Source organism: Pteronotus mesoamericanus, unplaced genomic scaffold (assembly GCF_021234165.1).
Source record: "Pteronotus mesoamericanus isolate MK-2021 breed Mesoamerican mustached bat unplaced genomic scaffold, CSHL_Meso_final scaffold_21, whole genome shotgun sequence".
Taxonomy (NCBI): domain Eukaryota; kingdom Metazoa; phylum Chordata; class Mammalia; order Chiroptera; family Mormoopidae; genus Pteronotus; species Pteronotus mesoamericanus.
In genome coordinates this window covers 15554339-15574849 of record NW_026555310.1, presented here as the reverse complement: position 1 = coordinate 15574849, position 20511 = coordinate 15554339, and the positions used below count along the sequence as shown (strand labels likewise).

At 36.9% G+C, this 20511-nt stretch overlaps 1 protein-coding gene across 2 annotated transcripts in view; it reads right to left on the bottom strand.

The window, feature by feature from the left end:
- IPO8 (importin 8) overlaps nt 1-18748 on the bottom strand; it is a 50570-nt gene extending 31822 nt beyond the window's left edge. For both annotated transcript variants that reach the window (XM_054591284.1, XM_054591286.1), the window contains exons 1-9: nt 18565-18748; nt 13711-13792; nt 11187-11343; nt 8556-8714; nt 7348-7504; nt 4506-4595; nt 3256-3350; nt 2546-2630; nt 102-236 (exon numbers count right to left, since the gene is read on the bottom strand). In XM_054591284.1, coding sequence (XP_054447259.1) covers nt 102-236; nt 2546-2630; nt 3256-3350; nt 4506-4595; nt 7348-7504; nt 8556-8714; nt 11187-11343; nt 13711-13792; nt 18565-18648 — 1044 coding nt within the window. In that variant the 5' untranslated portion in view covers nt 18649-18748. The remainder of the gene's footprint in view (nt 1-101; nt 237-2545; nt 2631-3255; nt 3351-4505; nt 4596-7347; nt 7505-8555; nt 8715-11186; nt 11344-13710; nt 13793-18564) is intronic.
- Between the last annotated feature and the right edge of the window lie 1763 nt (nt 18749-20511).

The window sequence follows — 20511 nt, the reverse complement described above, 5'->3', positions numbered from 1 at the left end:
TAAAAGTATATTCAATGTAAAATATGGAATTAGTAACACTTAATTTGTCTAGAAAACCTAATTTAACCAGAGTATTTGGAGAACCACTCCCCAACACTAACCTGGATGTGTGGCTTCATCTGCTTCCACGTTACAGAATGAACTACCCCCTGGTTGAGATAGTTGAAGGCTTGCTGAAGAACACGAGGGGCCACGTACTCTTTCTGTCTATATTGGTCTAATATTTTTAGTAGTACCTATAGGAAAACAGGAAGAGAAAAATATAAGAGAACATGCACAAATTTAAAGTTGAGGGGAGGGGCATTTTAGGTAGGACATAATACCCAGAATGCATAAGGATAAAGACCAACAGGTTTTTAAGGAAGTCAGTATTGTTGTGAGCAAGCTCATGGGCAGTTTTAGTTATTAGATATATCCATTTTATATTGGAATGGTGTCTCACTGTAATTTCCAGCCATTTTTCCTACTTCTAACCTGTGGACCTACTCAGAGTAAGTCTACACTCTATTCCACATACTAGCTCTTCAAATAAATTAAGATTCCTGTTAAAAAAAAAAAAAAAAAAAGACTTGACTAAATGAACGTTGCAAACAACCATACAAAAGGAGTCACCACAGGCATACTTTAATGTTTGATAAAGCTGCATTTCAAACTGGAAGAGAAATGGTAAGTTATCCAAAAAAACAGTAATGAGACAACTGATTAGCCATCTGGGGAAAAAAAAAAATGAAGTTGGTTCCCTAACTAAACTTCATCCCAAAATAAATTCCAGATAAGGAAATATTTCAACAACAAAAGAAATGAAAGGATAAAATTCCTAAAAGAAAATATGGAAGAATTTTATTTTAGAACCTCAGACCACAGAAAGCCTTTATAAACATAACACAAAACTGAGAAGTAATTTTTTAAAAGATTGATTTTTAAAAAGAGACATTATTTATAAGGACAGAACCATGCCCAAAGCAGCCATGACTGTTCCAAGGACCCTCGGGCAGAGGTAACACAATGAAGTCCAAGTTCTCTAATTCCTGGTCTCCAGATCACCTCACTATAGCAAGCAGGTAAATGAATTGGTGAATAAATAAAAAGGGTTCTTTCAAAACAGGCACAAAATTTATAAATTCAGAACATAAACCCAGTTCAAGTTATATAAAATCCAGGTTTATAAAATTTGTCCCAAGTCCTATCATCACCTATGCAGTCCTAAGCAATGCAGGCTAACACTGCATGCTGTTGAACAGGTTGTTCCCAACACAGTGTGCCTCATACAAAGCAAAAATGGTGGGAGATGAGACATAAGAATAACAACAAAAAAAAAAAAAACCAGTTTTTGATAAGAAAACTATTTTTAAATACTAGGAATATGTACCTTAAATAACTAAGGCACAAACAATTTAGGACATGGTCGCAATGGCATGAAATGGAAATGCGTGTATGCCTCTACACACACTCATTGCTGAGACTGAAAACACTCTACGGAGCACACCTTAAGAGGGCATCAACTTCAGGAAGCCTAATGGGTTTAGCAGCAGTGGAAAGAGCAGAAGACAAAGCTGACGACCTTCCTGAGTATGCTAGTATTCCTCGTGAATTGCCGAACAGATTTTATTCATTATTCACTAGTTTTCCCCATAGACTGTTTCAAGGGGCAACAAAATAATTTGTGAGAAAATTACAGCCATAGCTTCCTGGAACTGTTGCAAGGTACTTTTTAAAAATGATAATCCATAAAATGATACTAGACAAAATGATAACTTATAAAAGGAAGAATTTCATCTCAGGTGACAGGTTTGAGTATTAACTTTATATCATTTACAATAAAGATTAATATGCATAAATTTATAAAAACCTAGAAACAACCTTTAGATCATTAAAGCCTTTTACTACATCTGAGCAATCATTGTTTTTTCAATATGATCCTGACACAGACAGTGCTCAAGTCATTAAATTTTATTTGTTTAAATATTAACAAAAATATCATGATTCAAATGGCAATATAGATCAATCTTCATGTCCACTTGTCCTTTGTAGTTTTTAAATATAGTTCTCAAGAACTCCTAATTTTTACTGTATAAAATGGTTCCCAAACTTCCATAAAATATGAGTAAGTTCTCAGCTGAAAGGCTTCTGAGCTCAACTCCTTTTGAAATAGATCAATTCGTACTCCATGAACTCCTATTAAAAAAAAAAATTCTTGGAACAAAGAGTTGAGCCTCACAGAAGCAGAAGGTAAGAAACTCCTAAGAGGTCAGAGAATTAACAGAAGAATCCAACTGAATAATGGTGACTGCTATACCAGTATCAACAAACTTAGAAGGTTTGAGTCCAGCATCTAGGAGTCTGGAAGGACACTTCTTGTGGTACCTGCCCTAGGCTACCTGGTTCTAAAACTAATTGCACTGTATTAAATTCCCAGAACTGCCAGTTCATCCCCTATAAATACATACATATTAATATGTTTGTAACCTACTCTTAAATGGACAGAAATGACTTAACTACTCTCAGTAGTAACCGTTCGTCTATTTAAAAAGAGTAAATTTATTACCTGCTGAATTCCCACCGCATAGGTTTTCAAAAAGAATTCAGAAAATTCAAAATATTCTTTTGTGACATTTCCTGGGCTTCCGTATCTTAAAATACAAAGAGAAAATGTTTAAGTACTGTAAATTTCAAAAACAAGCATGTTCACTAGCTTAAATACAGTCCCTTGTTAAAAGATGTATTCTACTGGGGCAGAAAACTAACACTTTCCCTACTTTTCACAAGCCCCAAAATAAAAATCATAATGAACTGGACTTTGGCTCTGGGTCGTACTTAAAATTTCAGACAGAAACTTATACCTATGTAATTAACCCAGATCTCCTAAAGGGTAAATATTACAAATAAAAATATATCAAACATATATTTTTCAATAAATCCTTCTATAATTAAATTTGACTAAGTTTCCTGTGGAACTGAATGGCCAAGCACCTTCTTTTACAATTCCTGGATATTTCCAATAAGCTGAACAATGTCATTTCTCCATTCCTTTTATAGGAAAATAGAAAGATTCAGAGAGAAGCTAGCACCTCTTTATAATCTCAAAGTCAATGATCACAATTATGCCTACATTAAAACAGAGGGTGACTTTTTGCCCTCTATGGCACTAAAGACAAATAACCATATATTGTGGACAATCACGGGACCTATCCAATTTTATTATACCCAGTACTGAAATACTGACCATAAGATAGTAAATCTAATACATAGAATTACCGTTCAAAAAGACGAGCAACAATATGCAGTGCCCACTTCTTACACTTCCACCAGACTAGTTCTGGTCTATCATCCTCATCAATTTGCAGAGTCTCCTAAGAAGACAAAAACACCCAGATTAAATTTCTGCATAATAAAGGGTTTATGTGAATAACATAGACAGAATAAATCTTGTTAAAGATTAAGTAATATTAATTCTGAATTTAGATTGCTGTACAAATGCAAATTCCTTCTTATAGATTGCTAGGTAGGAATTAAATAAGCAAAATAAATTTCAACTAATCAATGCTGTTGTTCACATCTATCTCCTATTTTCAAAAGACCCAAATAAGTAGAAAACAAATACAAAACACTATGTCACTTGAGGAAACTCTGGGATAACAAACAGGTCCTATATCTTTATTTGGGTGATGGTAACACAAGTGTATGTTTGCAAAAATGCAAAAGTTCTGTGCATTTAGGTATATAAAACGTAAATATAATCTGTCCCAACATATGAATAGAGAAAAAGTACTGTGTATTTGAAGACAGCTTAAATCTTAAAATATCTGATATATTTTGATTAGTTATTTTGGTTAATTTGATAATTATATCATTGTTATTACTGCAGATAAAAATGAGACACCTTTCACCTGTCAAACTGGCAAACTTAGAATTTTATGTAAAAGACATTCTCAGTCACTTATTAAAGTATAAGCCAGTGCAATGTTTCTGGAGAGCACTTTGCAAGACCTGTCAAAGTTTTAAACACTTCTAGGAGGAATCTATCCAAAGAAAATAATCATGTATGTGTATAAAAATTTAACTACATCTTTATAGTTAAAACACTAAAAAACTAAAGCAACCTAAACATATACCAAATGAAGCATTCAACAAAATTGACAGTATAAAAACATTCATAATCATAAAAAATACTTATAAAAGATTTTAAGTGAAAAATAAATTTCAAAAGAGTACCTCCACATACTGTTTTTACAAGTAAAATATGGTTACATATAGACACAAAGGAAAAGAAGCTACAGGAATAAATACCAATTTTCAAAAAAAATTTTTATCATTTCAGTAGGGTTTAATATAGTTATTTTATTAGTTTTGCTTACCTGAATGTTCCAAAACTGAACATTCTGTAATTGTTTTTACTACAGTAGAATTTTTTTTCCCAAATAGGCTAGGATCATAAATCAGTCTACCACAAATATCCCAAACCCAAGTTTTCCCAATTTTTCTTAGGAATAGAAGCTCTTTCTTACAGGAGGAACTGTCCTGTCAATAATATTTCGAAAGATCTCCATCCACACTGTCATGGTTTGGTTATTCACCAACTGCAGAGGCAATGCATACTGGAACAAAAGAACATCATCATCAGGCAATAATTCCTCCACTCAAAAAAAAAAAGCAATTTCATCTCTCCTGGAAGGTTGAAATACATGAAATGGCTAACATTTGACCATGAAAATAGTAATTTCATATGATTCAACCTAAAATTTTATTTAATTTAAAATAGACCTTTTAGCATATGAACATTAAATTAAAATTTTAAAATCCAGAAGTAAACATGCCATGAATTGTTTCTCTGCTTTTTTAAATGAAAAGCCTAACATAGTAAGGTCTCATTTACTCAGCATGAGATTCCAGATGAGTGATTTTTACCATTTATCCCTCCCCTTCGTCAAACTTTTCATTTCAACTACTTTTTCCCCAAGTCCATTGACATATAACTGACATATAACATTGTGTGTGTATCGTCAAGGTACATAAGGTGATGATCTGATACATATATGTATTAAGAAATGATTACCACAATAAGATTAATTAACACCTCTATCACCTCACATAATTACCTATCCTGTAGTGAGAACTCACTTTAACCACTTTAATGAAAATCTTTACCTCATGAAACATTTTTTTCCAACTACTTTCCTCTACACTGTGGCATAACACCATAGCCACCCTGTCACTGTGGGTTCCCCCCGCTACACTGTGAGTGAAGGGAGATGAGGCAATACGGTCTCTGCATCCACGCATTCCAAACCCTGCTACATGCTAAGGACGTAATTGTAAGTAAGAGACACAGTCTCTGTCCTCACACTCTAGCTGGGGAAGAAAACATATATAAACAAGGAATTACACTATAGCGTGATACAGCGTACGGATAAGAACAGTACACAAGAGGACCACTAATCCAGCCTGGCAGTATCAGGAACAACTTTCTGGAAGAAAGACCTGTGAGCTGAAACCTGGAGAAAGATCACAAACCGGCCAGGGTATAAGGGGGAAGAAGAGTATTCCAGGTGGAAATACAGCATTTTAAAGGCTCGGAGGTAAGAGGAAACATAGCGTATTCATGAAGCTGAAACAATTTTAGTATGGCTAGAGTGTAAAGCACAAAGGTGAGAATGGTAAAAGATAAGGTGGAGAGATGAAGGGTTTTATAGACCATGTTAAGAAGTTCACGCTCTATTCTAAGTGCCCTGGGGAGTCTGGGGTGAGAGAGGAACAGAGGAAAGCAGGCTGAGGGTTGGGGAAGGTGACAATGAGCTCGCTTCTGGACAAACTGAGTTCTGAAGTAAGTGTGACATACCCCAATGCTCTGCACGCAATAGTTAATAAATGCTTAAACAAAGTTGGTTGAATTGTATGCTTTCTGACACATGAATATTACATTATCATTGTAATTACCCCTCTTAATGTCTTCTAAGTCCTTGCTTCTAGGATACCCAGCAGGAGCATCTGTCTTTTTAGTATCATATAATAGGTTACAAAAACGTTTAAAATGTTCAGATTTTTCACTGGTTTTTTTTCTGTTTTTAGCATGTATATGTTGAGAAAACAAATGTTTTAGATTTTGCCCTCATAGCTCAAGCAGAGGTAGAGGCTTTAGGAAAATTATTTTATCGGCGTCTGTCTTACTTCCCAATTCCTGGTTATACTTCTCCCGATGGGAAAGGTAACTCTGGCCTCTGAATAAATGGGATATTACTGTATCTAATGGCAAAAGATCTCACTGAATGAACAATGTTTGCCTCAGAGTAAAGTGATTCTCCTGGGGAAAATTTCTGAACAGCACTTCAATAAAAAAGCAAAGGCACCATGCATCCTCCTTTCCTATTACTTTAAAAAAGAAAAAAGGGTGGTGGAGAATAAATTTTCCTACTATCCAAGTTTCTTCTCTCTTCTCAGACTGCCTTCTTCCCCCTTTCCTCTCTCCCAAAAAAAGGCTGAGCTCAAAACAAAATCTGCCTCAAATTGTCTCTATTAAAAGCTTAAAAGACTAAAACTATAAATCTTTATTGAAGCGAAATACTCAGAAACAATATAAAAATATTCGAGTCATATATGAAGCAAAGAACAAAAGCAAACTGTCTGGGCTCTCTAGCCCTACAAAACTACCCTCTTTCCATGACTAATTTAACTAAAAGGTGTATAAGAAAGATCTAATTCATTCATCATCAAACAGTTTAGATGGACAATAATTATTCCTCCTGCACTCAGATCTGAATAATTTACCCAAGACTTTCAGAGATAAAATTTTAAATATTTTTATATTTAAAATACTTTGTCATCTCTATCTTCTTCTAATTTTAGATTCCCATATTAATATTCTTTATGCCTTTTAGATAAGAAAAAGGAATTATTTTAAATGAAGGTAGACAACACATGAAAACTTCATTAGCTTTAAATTAGATCCAATGCAAAGAAACTACCACTAGTAAGATCTCCCAATAAAGAGGAAGTCTCTTCTTTTCCTTCCTCTTCTTCTATAGTCGTAACTAATCTACAGGCAGAATGCTACGGACAGATTAGTCAAGTAATCAGGTTCTAGGGCAGTTAGCTACCTGGTTCTTCCATACCCAGCAGTTCAGACACTGGAGTAAAAGGCATACAAACACTGAATCTCAGCTCTGCCAATCGGATAATTTTAGACCATCGAGTTAATTTCTGTGAGCCTGTCCTCTCATCAGGATTTTATTTAAAAGAATTATATGTGAGAATACATAATAATTTTAACAATAACCATCATTTACTGAGCACTTTCCATGTGCCACACAGAAAAGCAAGGTGCCATATTTGTCTTCCACAATAGAAACTTACCTGAACAAGTGCATAAAAGATTTTCAGAATCTGTTTTTGTAGTAAAACAGAATAATGTGAGGAATCAGGAAGGAGCTGCATGATTTGTTGTTGAATACGAGGCAGAAATATTTGCATTGCTGCTATAAGAGGTTCTCTTTCCTCTGCTTTCTTATATCTACATGAGCAAAGACAGAAAGAAATAAAAATAGTTTCCCCCCTACAAAAGAGCTATAAATAATAAACAAAAATATTTTTAAAGCTGCATAAAGCAAATAAAACAAAAACATTGCTAGCATTGGCTTAGAGTTTGTGTTTGGATTATTAGAGTAAACTTGGGAGAACTTTAACAAAGCACGTCCCTGTTTTAGGCAGAAACTAAAAATCTTTCCAGAAAGATTTAGACTAGTTTAAAAGATTCCAAGACTATTCTGCAACTTTCCTAAATAAATTTTTCTACTACTTAAATTAATTTTCATCATACCACAATTCTTCCTATTAAATACAAGTTGATATGTCTATTTAAATAGGCATTCCTATTACATAACAAATAATGTGGGTAAAAATATTTTCCCACATTATTTATAACATAGTATCTTAAATTGAGAAATTAAAATAGTTTAACACTTACATGCGCTTAGGTCACTTCAATTGCTACAAATCTAAAATATCTTCTGAAAATTCTACAGAGAATGAACTAACTAGTGAGTAAAAAGGAGAACTACAGGACTTTGCATGTATAAGCTGCAATCCTCTTAGAAACCAAAAAGTGATGCTATTAAATATGACACTCGTCTCCCTCCTCCCAAGGAACTTTTATGGAAAAGAAAGCCACTAGCAAAGAAACTTTAATATTTTCTATTTTGCATCCAAAAAAGTTAAATATTGATATTTGGTGTACTTTAAGTGCTCACTTGAAGACAAATGCTAAGGCACCTCTATACCAGGGTTTCCAACGAATGCTGTTAATAAATGATCCTCTGAAATTAACAAAAAATTTTGAAAAGCACTGCATTCTCGTATCACTGCCTCAGAAATTAGCGATGTACATGGACAGATTAAAAGCTCTTTAAATGACAGTAGTAAATAAACATGTTTAACTGTGCTTAACCCACCACTTGCCAAATTAAACTGATTCCACAGAACACCCAAAGCGGAACCCTCTATGCAATTTAGTTCTTTCTAAAGAACACAAGGCAGGTATTTTCACCCAACAGAAATCAACTTACTCATATGTCTTCACCAGCTGATACAGACATAACAAACTGCCAAGCCAGCTTCCACTGCTCTGGGATTGCAGGTAATAGTCTATCTTGTCGACTACTGCTGGCCAGTGACCAGGGAAATCGTACTTAATGATGGCACGGAGACACATTGTTAACTGGACTCTATAGGGTGGGGGAAGAAAGTCCGAAATCTAAGTAGTGAATAAATATCAGGTTTCAAAGGCCTCTAATAGTTTACATAAAAGCCCTCTAGCTCCTATTTACCTACATCATATAGTTATGTATCTGGGATGGGAGGACAAAAAACAGTACTATCAAGAAAAAGCTCCTCAGTAGCTCAACTTACTGTAAATAAAGAGCACAGGTCATTTCCTAAAATAAATAAAACCTTTTATGCAGTTTTATCCTAAATACAGTTTTGGAAAAAAATGGATTTAAAATAAAATCATTAAAATTAAAAAAAAAAAAACCTATGAATTTAACTCTGCAAAATTTCCCAGCTTGTTATATTTTGTATTTTGGTTACCACAGCCTAAGAGGAAAACCAAGCAAATAAAGTATTGTACATTTCAAGTAGGCAAATCTAACCTAAAAATGTAAAATGGTCAGTAAAACGGAAGCCTACAGAACAGTGGGAAGCATGCCTGTGAGCCGAAGCCCCGGAGGCATCCATTTTCAGGTAACAGCCAACACAGTATGCAGCACCTATCAAAGCTTCCTGAAATACTAAGTTTTGCACTTTGAGTATAAGAAACTAGCTGGAAACTTCTGAAGAGGAAATCGAAGAACTATTTCCCAAGATATAAAGAAAAAAAAAAAAAACACAGGAAGAAACATAAAGGAGAAAAAGAGGGATCCCTTTAATAAAACCACAAAGTCAAACAATAAAAGATCATAAACAATAAAAGAGGTCATAACACTTAGGTCAGTAATCATTTCCTCATCAGGATCCCAACCATAACTGGTATTAAAAAGAAAATTTAAAAAAAATTTCTCTTCTCTAAACTACCAATATGTCCTCACATGGTCATTTGCAAATGGTTAGAAAGTAAGCCTGGCTAAATTAGGATTCCATAGTTTAAAAAAAAAAAAAAAGTATGTGTGCTGAGTTAAACAGCCAACAACTTGAATTCCCTGAAATGAAACACAGAAAATAATGCCTTATATTACCAAATCTATTTGAAAATTTTTCTTTGCAATGCTCTTAAACTTGAAGAATATTTCTTCAAAAGTGATTACAGCTAAGGCTTCAAGGCACAAAAGGAGCAAAACCACAAAAACTCTCTCATTATAAAGTAAAGGTCTCCCCTTGTGTCACCCGTTGCTGTTCCTAAACAGCCAATATGTCAAATCTGTGTGCTATAAAACTGAAACTTTTCAGTTTTTAATAATTTCATCATCAGGGTGACCCTCCCAACACTCTCTCATTCCAGCCAGCAAAGGATGGCTACGAATGGCCCTCCTTTCACACATTACTACATACAAGCACCGCGCGAGATTCAGAGATATTTGAAAATAGGAAGATTTTGACAAGAAATGGATACGCGATTGTACCATAGGGGAGCCACTGGCCTGGTCGGCATTTGGGCAGCCACTGAGAACAATGGTGATTTCCTTTAATCAGTAAAACTATTTCTCCTCTTAACAGACAAAATAACTGTACAAAGAAGAGTTCGATGTTTCCTCTCCCTCGCTGTTTCCCTCACACTTCCTTCCCTTTCTCCTGCATATGCCATAATGTGCAGTAGACACCCAAGGGAGAAAACTGTATCTAATCTCTTGACATTAAACAATTCCATTCCTCTACCTAAGTTTCATCTATTTCCTGCCTCCATTTTCAAAAGAAATCTAATTACTAGCTCAGGTTGAAAAGAGTTTGTTTCTCCTTTCTTAAGATTGCAAAATTTGCGTGACTCTACAGCTGCGCTGTCCAATAGATAGGGGCAGCCACGAGCTACCTGGGCACACTTTAAATTTATAAAAATTAAATTAAAAATTCAGCTCCTAAGTTACACTAGCCACATTTCAGGCACTCGATACCAAGCATGCCACATGGCTAAATACTGGACAGTGTAGGTAAAGAAGATTTCCATCGCTACACAAAGTTCTCTTGGACCTCGCCAAAGGTGAATGTGAAAAACCACAGGTGGTTCTTCTGGTTTACACCTACTCTATCCTGTCTGCTCTAAAGGAAAAGATACTCAGTTCACAAAAATGAATGAAAAGATAGGTCAAGTGTCAAGAAAAGTGGTAGGTTAAAAACTTTCAAAAGTCAATTTCCCTGTGTTAGGAAAAAGAAACGCAGACAGGAAAAAGTCAAGAGACAGTAACTAAGAACGTAAGTTATTTACATAGTGGCGATTTGTACAACAATTTTAGCCAAGTACTATTTTTGCCTTAACTCTTTTTTGTGGCCACATAAAGCAACTAAATCTTTCCCAAAATATTGCAAAGGATTGCAAGCGCAAAGATAAATAAGTAAAACAATATTCTTTGAGTGCCCGTCTTCATCAGCTTACTTACCTCTTTAAGAAAACCAAATTTGAGTCTGATGATTAAATCCAACCTCCCCCCAATCCATATACAATATTTTATGCTTTTCACTACTAATCATATAAACATAGTATAATGTACCGCACTAAGTCTGGAGACCGAATTATTCCTTCCACAATATTATCACGTATTTGCTGACGATCATTTTCATGAATGTTGAATGGAAATATTGCTTCTCCCAGTGGAGGTTCTCGGTCTGGCCAGTACTGTGTCACCATGTTCTTCAAGTAAATGGCAGCTAAGTTAGAGGGGGAAAAAAATGCTAATGTAGCAGTATCAAAAAGATGACTTTAATTCAGCTTTACAGAGCATAAAAGACTAAGCCCTTCAATGTTAAACAGGACAGCCAGCAAAAATGGAAAATTTTACCATTATAAATCTTACAGTATGCCTTTTATATAGGCCATCTTGTATGATGCCCCATAATAAAAATACTTTTTAGTTATAAAATTAACAGCACTTAGTGACTGAATTATAAGTCCATGATTTTATCATGTGTGTATCTTTGTTGTCTGAAGGTTGCTTTTTAATTTCAAGACTAGTTCTACAGGGATTATAATGGTTTTATGATCATATGGGTAACTCAGCTTTCTATACACTTGATAGAAAATGCAAGCAAAAGCAACTTGGTGATAATATTCAAAATTCTAAATGTTAACATCGTTAGTATCCATTGATCTAGCATTTCCATCTCTCATAATTTATTGTATAAAAATATTCTCACAAGTAACCAGAGATACTATGTGCAAGGATGCTCCTCATTTTAGCATTGTCTCTGTAACAACAACAATGAAAAGGGACAACAAAGGAAATGTCCATTAATACCAAACTGTTTAAATAAACTATGGTAGTTCTGTACAAAGGAATACAGAACAATTGTTATAAAGAAAAAAGTAAATGCATATTCACTAACATGGATCAGTCCCCTAAAAGTGCATGGTTAAATAAGGAAAAGGAAATTATAAAAAAAAAAAAAAAGAAAAAAGAACTCGAGAACCATGCACCAAAGTTGATAGCAGCGATCTTTGGGGGATTAAAAGCACCTGCAAATGTATAAATGTATAATTTCTGTGTTTTTGTAATGTTTATATGCATTATAAAGAGGAAATATTAATTTAATAAATTGCTTTAAGATATTTAAAAATAATACTTCCACAAAGCTTCCATGGAAACTTGACAATGGCCTTACAAACACTTAGGTTATTAAAATAGGTTTCATTTAGCAAAATGCAGTTTCAGAATAGCCTATCTCATAAAACGAAGGTTAAATAAAACTGAGAGCAATAGTTTCAAGAAAACATACAAAGAAGTCTTACAAACCTTACTAAAGTAAAAAATAATTCCAATATGAATGTTTTTCTATAGATTTGTCTTAACTACAAAGGAATCTCTCAGGAAACTATATATATTGTTATAAATATTTTCCCAAAGGATACTGATTCCTTACTTTTTTACCTCTTATTTCAAGTAAAATTAAATACTTTTATCAGCATGCAGAGTCTAACCCCATTTCTGTAAAACTGTTCACCAATCCCTCTACCCAAACACATACCTACATGTTAATCACGGTCCTTTCTGAGAGATGAATGTTGAGTACTTTTTTTTCCTTTCTTTTTGGTATTCTTATATATTGCCCAGATTATTCCCAATGAGCATATGCCACTTACGTAATTTTTTAAAAGCCTTTTTAACTATTTTTTTATTTCACTATTATTATTTTACCCCCTTTATCTTGAAGTTACTATCTTTTTAAGACTTATGATACTCCAAGGCTGCTTTCTCCATTTTTTTTACCTTTTGGGTTCTAATGACAAACTTATTAAAACACACACACACACATACACACCCCACCCCACCCCACCCCCCCGGAACTACTGTAGGTCCCACAAACTTAAATGTAAGTTTCACGTTTAAAACAAAAGTCCTGTTCCCCAATCACATAGTTAGGAACGTCTGTGCAATACATTACCCCACGATCTGACACATAAATGGAACTCAAATTCACAAATATAAATTCATGGTATTAACCTGTGGCCCCAAAGGCTAGGCCACCAGAAATTATAAAAAAAATTAGGGAGATGAAGCTATTAAAATTGGGAAAGATAAGGAAGGAAATGGCAAAGTTACAGAGGCAAAGAATTGGGGGGTAGAAGGGAGAGAAGGAAAGAAAAGGCTAGGGGAGATTTAAGAGCTCAGTATCTACCTTTAAGTTTCCAGGGAAAAGGAAAGTGATTTTTTTAAATAAATGTTTATTTTGTTATTTTTATTTATTTTTTTAATCCTCACCCAAGGATAGGTTTATTTAGAAAGAGAAGAAGGAAGGGGGAAAAAAAGAGAGAGAGAGAGAAGCATCGATGTGAGGGAGAAACATCAACTGGTTGCCTCCCATACATGCCAACCGGGACCGAACCTGCAACCTTTTGGGGCGATGCTCCAACCAACTGAGCCACCTGACCAAGGCAAAAAGTGGTTTTTATAAGCCATTAGAAATACTTCTTGTGCATTTCCTATTTTTTCAAGAAATTACAGATATTCAGAATTAAAATAAAACTCTAGTTTTACTTTCATCATAAATAAAATTTATAAAGGAAAAAAAACAACTCACCTGCCTGGCGAACTGGGAATTCCACATGATCAGAGACTATAATCCGAAGTAAACTGGGGGCAAAATTGATAATCTTGTAGGACTGAAATTACAAAGAAATATTTTATAAAACAGGGCAATATAAATGAGTAACTATTAGCACCTGTTACTAGATGCACTTCTGTAAATAAAAAAGTGAAACTCTCCTAAATAAAGATCCCTAAAATACTTCAAAAAATTTTTTACTAAGAATAAATTGATGAATAGAAGAGTATGAACATTTTTGTTTGTTTTCACATATATGGCCAAAATGCTCTCCAGAAAGGGTATGGCAATTTATGGTACAACAGTAGCATATGATTGTGTCCATCTAGCCAATATAAAGATTATCATTCCTTCAAAAATTTTAAAACCTTACTCATATTTTAAGTTACATTTCCTCTATGTTGAATTTTTCCTGTTTGTTGGCTATTTTTCTACAAATTCCTTATTCTCTTTACCCTTCTGTAAATGGAATATGTTTTAGTCTTAATAAATTCTAAGAGCTATTTATGATTTTACAATCTCAACCTTTTATTTGACCTAGACATTGCAAGCGTTTCTTCCCAGCTTATTTTGTGCTTCAATTTTGTTTATGGTATTTTTGACAAACCAAAAACAGAAAAACATACGCTACAGAAAACAGAAGCTCCGACACAGAAAAAATGTACAAGATAACATGAGACAACTATGCAGGAGCCACGGGGAGGGACTGGCACACCATGCCTGGAAGAGCTGAGGGCAGGCATCAGCGGGCACCAGCACCTTTTAAACTTAACAATGCCCCAGGGAGCCTGTGACGGAGGAAGCGCCTGCTGCCCCGGCCACTTCACCTCACAGACATGTTCTACTTTGACTTACTCCTGAGTTTGGCCAGAGTGACTTTAGAAGCACAAAAAAATACACAGCAACCCCGTTCCTTCTCACCATATTCCCACCAGATGTCTGGTGCCTAGGCCATATTACAACCCCACCGTATTCCCAGAGCTTGTACTTGGCCTTCCCCACTGACATTCCCAGAAAAGCCTAATAAAGTCTCAGTAAGGCTAAAGGAGACAAATGATGCAGAATCTGTTTGCCTTACCATCTCCCAGGAGCCTATCCATTTATTTAAAATAGCATTTATTAAGACAAATGTTTGACTAAAAAATTTGGAGAAAACTGGCATCTTTTAAATATTGATCATATCCATCTAAGAATATTATGCTTTCTAAACCTTTTATATTTTTCAGTAAAATTTTAAATCTTCTTTTGATTGTTCTTTCTTTCATCCTGTACAAACTTCAGAATCCTAGATCTGTTGTATATGAAGTAAATTCTTTTATCCATAATTGAAACCACCAGAATTTTAAAGTAGTTTTAAAGAAAACAGATTTCTTTTAACAGCAGTTTACAGGAGTCAAAATTAACACAGATTTAGGCCACTCTTCTATACCTTCTACATTTACTATATAAAAGTGTCTACAGCTTTTGAGATACTGGAAGATCTTACAGTGAATCAAATATCTATATAGTTTAGTTCTAATCTATACAGTTTAGTATTCATTTTAAAAATCTTATCACACATAAATACAAACTCATCTTTATACTTAGATCTATGCTACTTATTTGAAAATGGTTATAGTAGAGTCTACTTTTATTTCAACACTGTTGCCATTTTATACATTTTGAAACTCCTCTTTTGCAACTGTGCATTTCAAAGAACTTCTGCAATTTTTGTCTTTTCCTTTCAGCCTTGATTCAACCTATGTGAATTTAGCCAGCTAAAACATTTGGAGGTAAATTAAGATGTATTCTCATATTACTTTCCTCACAAACATTCATGTGGTATCTTTTTCCACCTTGGGCTTCACATGTCTAAGGGGGAAAAAAAGACATTTTGAAGTTTTCTGAAAATAAAGAGTTTACTTGCTTAGCTAAATACTGCATTTCATGAAAATGCATTTAAGGAAAGAACTTATGTTTCCCCACTCTCTGCCTCACTCTTCCTCCTACCTTAACTTTGCTAGTCCTCCAACATGCCAAGTTGAGGGCTTCTACTGAACTTGCCCTTCCCTCTGTTCCCTTCCCAGTTCTTCATCTGGTTCACTTTAGCAACATCTAGATGTCTGCTTAATGTCATTCTTCAGAGAATGACCACCCTGTTTATACAACCGAACACACTCTAGGGCTTTACTCTCAATATGACACTTATGACCTGGGATTATACTATTTACTTGCCTGTGTCCCCCACTAGAATGCAAACTCTATGAGAGCGGAGTCTGGTACTAGTATCTTCACTATAACTCAGTAAGTATGTTATTCATATAAAAGCAAAGTCCTTAAAGGGCAATAAAAATGGTACCACAGATGCATGGAAAGGCAGGGAATAAAAGCTTGGCAATAAAATCACACATTTTATTTCCTTGTTTAGGCCATGTGGAGAATTATTTATTAAAGGAAAACACTTTTCTGGATGAGTTACTGGAGTAAGACATCCACCCATTCCTACTTCTCTATGCTGGTGCTATGGGGACTTCTGGGCCTAAGGACAGTGAGAAGTATGTACAGGAAGCATTCTTAATATCCTGAGATAAAAATGAAAATGTGTTTTCCCATATAAACAATATCACAAATAGCAATCAAGGAACCAGTTGCTGGTAACAGAAATACTACACTGGCCACAGAAAAATATAGCTCCAAATAAGAATTTATCCTTTGGAATACAGGCTATGAAATTTTGAAGCTGCTTTCCTCTTCTAAATGGCAACTGACAAACCAATCAGTACTTCGTAGAAGATGCCTCCATTTCCTATGCAGAGTGTATTTGCTGCAGAGCCAACCAGACTAAAATAAATAAGCTGGTCCCAAATTACCTATGGTAAATTACCTACCAGTTTATCCAACAAAGCAGGATGGTAAAGGATAAGCATACAAAACCCAACATTATATCCATGTTTTACTGTAAGGTTATGACATAATTTAACCTTCTACTTACAGACAATTCAAAAAAAAAAAATACCTAGCGCACATTACAATCCAAAGCATTACACAAAATATAAATGCTAAAAAGTATTTTATTATACTTTTTATAGCAATAAGCTTTTAGAAGTTACTGAGGAAATTGTGGTGTGTGATGACTTGGGTGAATACGGGGCAGGGCAAAGTGAGGATGGAATGAATTTGGGTTGAAATGCCATGGGAAAAAAACAGAATTGAGTTCTAAATACCACTGCTAGGTCTACAGGATCTTCCACCTACCTTTTCCACTTCTATAAAGCCAACTGCACTTACGTACTGATGACTCAGAAACAAAGCAAAGGTATGCTAACAGAAGCAGGGAAGTGTATCATAATATCAAAGGTATGATCCCTATGGACACTATCAAAGGAACATCTAGCCTCACAGTGAGGAGGAGGTCACAAACAGGCCGACTCTTCTGTTCATACTAGCAGACTGCAAGTTCAACTCTTGCTTTGCTCCTCCTAATCAATCCCTGGATTACTATTTTTCTAGCCAATCAACATATAGTACTTCTCTACTCCTTAAAGACTGGGACAAGTACTGCCTTTAACTTTCACCTATTCTGAGTGAGAGTCCTTTTCTTCTTGAGAAGAAATACATTCTCTTTAGGCGACAGTTCAACCCAACCTTCCCGACAGAGTCAGTGTTTTCACTCTACCTTTTACCTCTTGAGAATCCTGGATTTACACTTACTCCAAATTCCACCCATTTTTCCCATTAAAGCCATCCATTTCAAAGATTCACAATGCACACCTGCACTTTTACTCCAACCCGGGAAAACCTTAATGAACTCCTATGGAAACATGTACTTAGAACAGTCGTTCTCATGCTTTAGGAAAGCACAGAATCACCTAGCTAGCAGATTAAAACAAAATTGCGTTCCTTCCCGAGTTTCTGATTCTCTAAGTCTGGACTGAAGCCCTATAATGTGCATTTCCAACAAATCCCCAAGTGATGTTGACGCTGTTCATCCCGGACAGCACTTTGAAAACCACTAATTTAGGGATATTCCTTTATATTTTAAGGATTACCACAACCTCAAACAGCTGTCATTCTACCTTGGTAGTATACCTTAACTCATACTTTTTATTGAGAAGTCTGATTCATTCTTACTTGTTTAGAGGAAAACATAAGCTAGAGTTTGGGGTCATTAAAATTTCTAAATGTCGGCGGTAACACCGAAACAAGGTCAAGACTGATTACTAAGAATAGAGGATGGAGGATACGAATCTTAATTCATCTCAGCATTTTTAAGAAATCCCTCTAACCATGTCTTTTGCACGTGTCTTTTGTAAGGCAGTACCACCATGAAAATCGCCTCCTCTTCCTAGAGCGCTCTCCCGGCAGCACTTCCCAGCTCCCCAACAAAACTCCTCCAATCAGTGTCAAAATAGTCCTGCCAACCCCACAGCAGCGGGCGATGGGCAGGGTTTCCCACAGCAACACCTAAAAAGGGCTGGGTCTGGAGAAAAGCCCAACTCAGAGCTGAATTTTAAGTGAATTTTCCCAGCCGAGTCCCCAAGTCAGTGTACTTAAATCACACTCTGGAAACACCAGCAAAGGTTGCTAAAGCTTCTTTTTTGCGGACCCAGCGGGCTTAACAAACTGCACTGAAGAAGGAAAACAAGAAAAGATGCAAAGGTAGCCAACAGGTGCCAGGGCTGTTCAGAACAGGTCCGGGAGCGCGGCGGCAAGGCACCCTAGGGCGGGGGCGGGGCGGTGCGGGCCGAGCGCGGCGCTGGGGTCGGAGCCCCGGGTGGGGGGTGGAGATCTGAAGCGCCGAGGGGGCAGAGCCGGGGAGCCGGCGGGGGGCGCCGCGGGCCGGGGCCTCACCTGGTTGAGCTCATTCTCAGCTGCAATCCGCAGCTTCGGGTCGATGGTGCCCTTCAGCGCTTGGATGATCCGGTTAAGGTCCATCTCCTGGGGTGGGGGCTCCGAGGCCCCCGGACCAGTAGGCCAGACTGCAGCTTAGTTTTCCTTTAGAGCCGCTCAGCCTCCTCCTCCGTGACCCCTGGACTACCTCACTCCCCACCCCCCGCCACCGTCGCCACCTGCAGCCACTTGCTGCGCCACTCTGACTCCGCGCCCCCTGTCCTCCCTGTCCACCCCCCACAACTCGCTCTCCATTCACCCTTTTACGACAGCTGGTGGGAGGCGGGAGAAGAAGAGGAAGCGGGCGCTTCCTTTACGGCGGCCTCTTCCCCCGGGCTGAGGCGCGGGCGGGCTCCCCCAGGCGGCCGGTATGCCGCCGCATGGAACGCGCGGACCTGCTCTCTCCGCCCCTGCGAGCGGCAGCCATGCTGCATGCGGAAAGCGGAAAGCGGACCCCTCCCGTCCCCAGCCCGGACACGAACGGACTAGGTGTCTCCGGCTGCTTCCAAATTCAGGGTATGTGGGCAGCTGGCACTTTTTGTTACTCCGAGAACTGTGTGGGCATCACAACTGAGAGTGTTCCGGGGCACAATTTGTTGGAGCCCTGAGATCCTCTAGCCCACAGTAGGATAGGGTCGCCGCAATCGGTGGGAGACATCATTCATTCACTCACTGAACGTTGGTTCAACATATTTTTTAAGTAGAGGACTGACATATTTAGGTACCCCATTGTAAAAACATGAAGTTGATGCAGGTTACTATGAAGAAACTTACAACCTGATAGATCAATGTAAACTGATAAAATATATTTACCAAGTAACTGCAGAAATATATGAGAGCCACTAACTGCATGCCTGAGTTTCTGAAAAATTTCCAGACCTTCTCAGAAAAGTAAGTGAAAGGCCCACTATAGCCATATCTGGCTCCACAACTTCACTGGCAAAAATATTAAGGAGCTAGTTCTTCCTGAGGTTAACCAAAAGAGAATTCTGATTACATATTGTAGGCAAAATACATCTGAGGGGATAGATTGGTTCAATTAACTGGGCTCAATGAAGAGAGTAGAATATACGTGGCAGAAAAGTTGCCTGCCTGAAAGCTGTCCCCTCTGCAGAGGCTCCAAGTGGCACAATGCCCTTCAGTTGGGTGCAGAAGTGCCTAACAATGTATCTCCAAATGCTTCCAGTTTTGCCCCCTCTTGAACCTATTCTCCATGCTGCCATCAGAGTCATGTTTCATAAAGGTTAATACTGCGGTGTTTCTTCTTGATGACCTCCCATCAATTTCAAGATAAAATACAAACTGCTTAGCACTCCAAGAACTTAAAAAACATAATGCCTTTGATCTCTATTTCATTAACCCACTCTCCCGGACCTCATGATAATTAATCTAAAACTCTTTGACCTCTGAAATCTTAATGCCAATATGCTCTGTTCAAGTTAGGACCCATTCTTCCATCTTCCAGTGCATTCGCTCTCACTCGCTCTCCCCCCCCCCCACCCCTCTCCCCACACACAGACCTGTTTTCCAATTCAATCACTTTTGCAGTTCTCCTTGGTCTATTCATTTCTGAGTACACATCCTTCTTGGCTATTAAACTTTAAATTCACTTCTCATATCTACCCTTGACCCACTGCACAAAATGACACCACTACAAATATGTTGTTTTCTCCCGCTCAACAATCCTACTCTTTGTCTTCGATCAGCACCATCTTCTACTCCTCACAGAGCCCTGCAAAGATGAGCAAAGCCATCAGGCTCAACTCAAGCACAAATTAATCTCCTTCCCTCCAATCTGAACCCAGTCTTCTCCCATCTCCTCTGGGACCTTGCTCCATAAATCTCTCTCCTCTCGCCTACATACTTTTCATTACATTTTGGGTATTATTACATGTTCACTGTTAACAA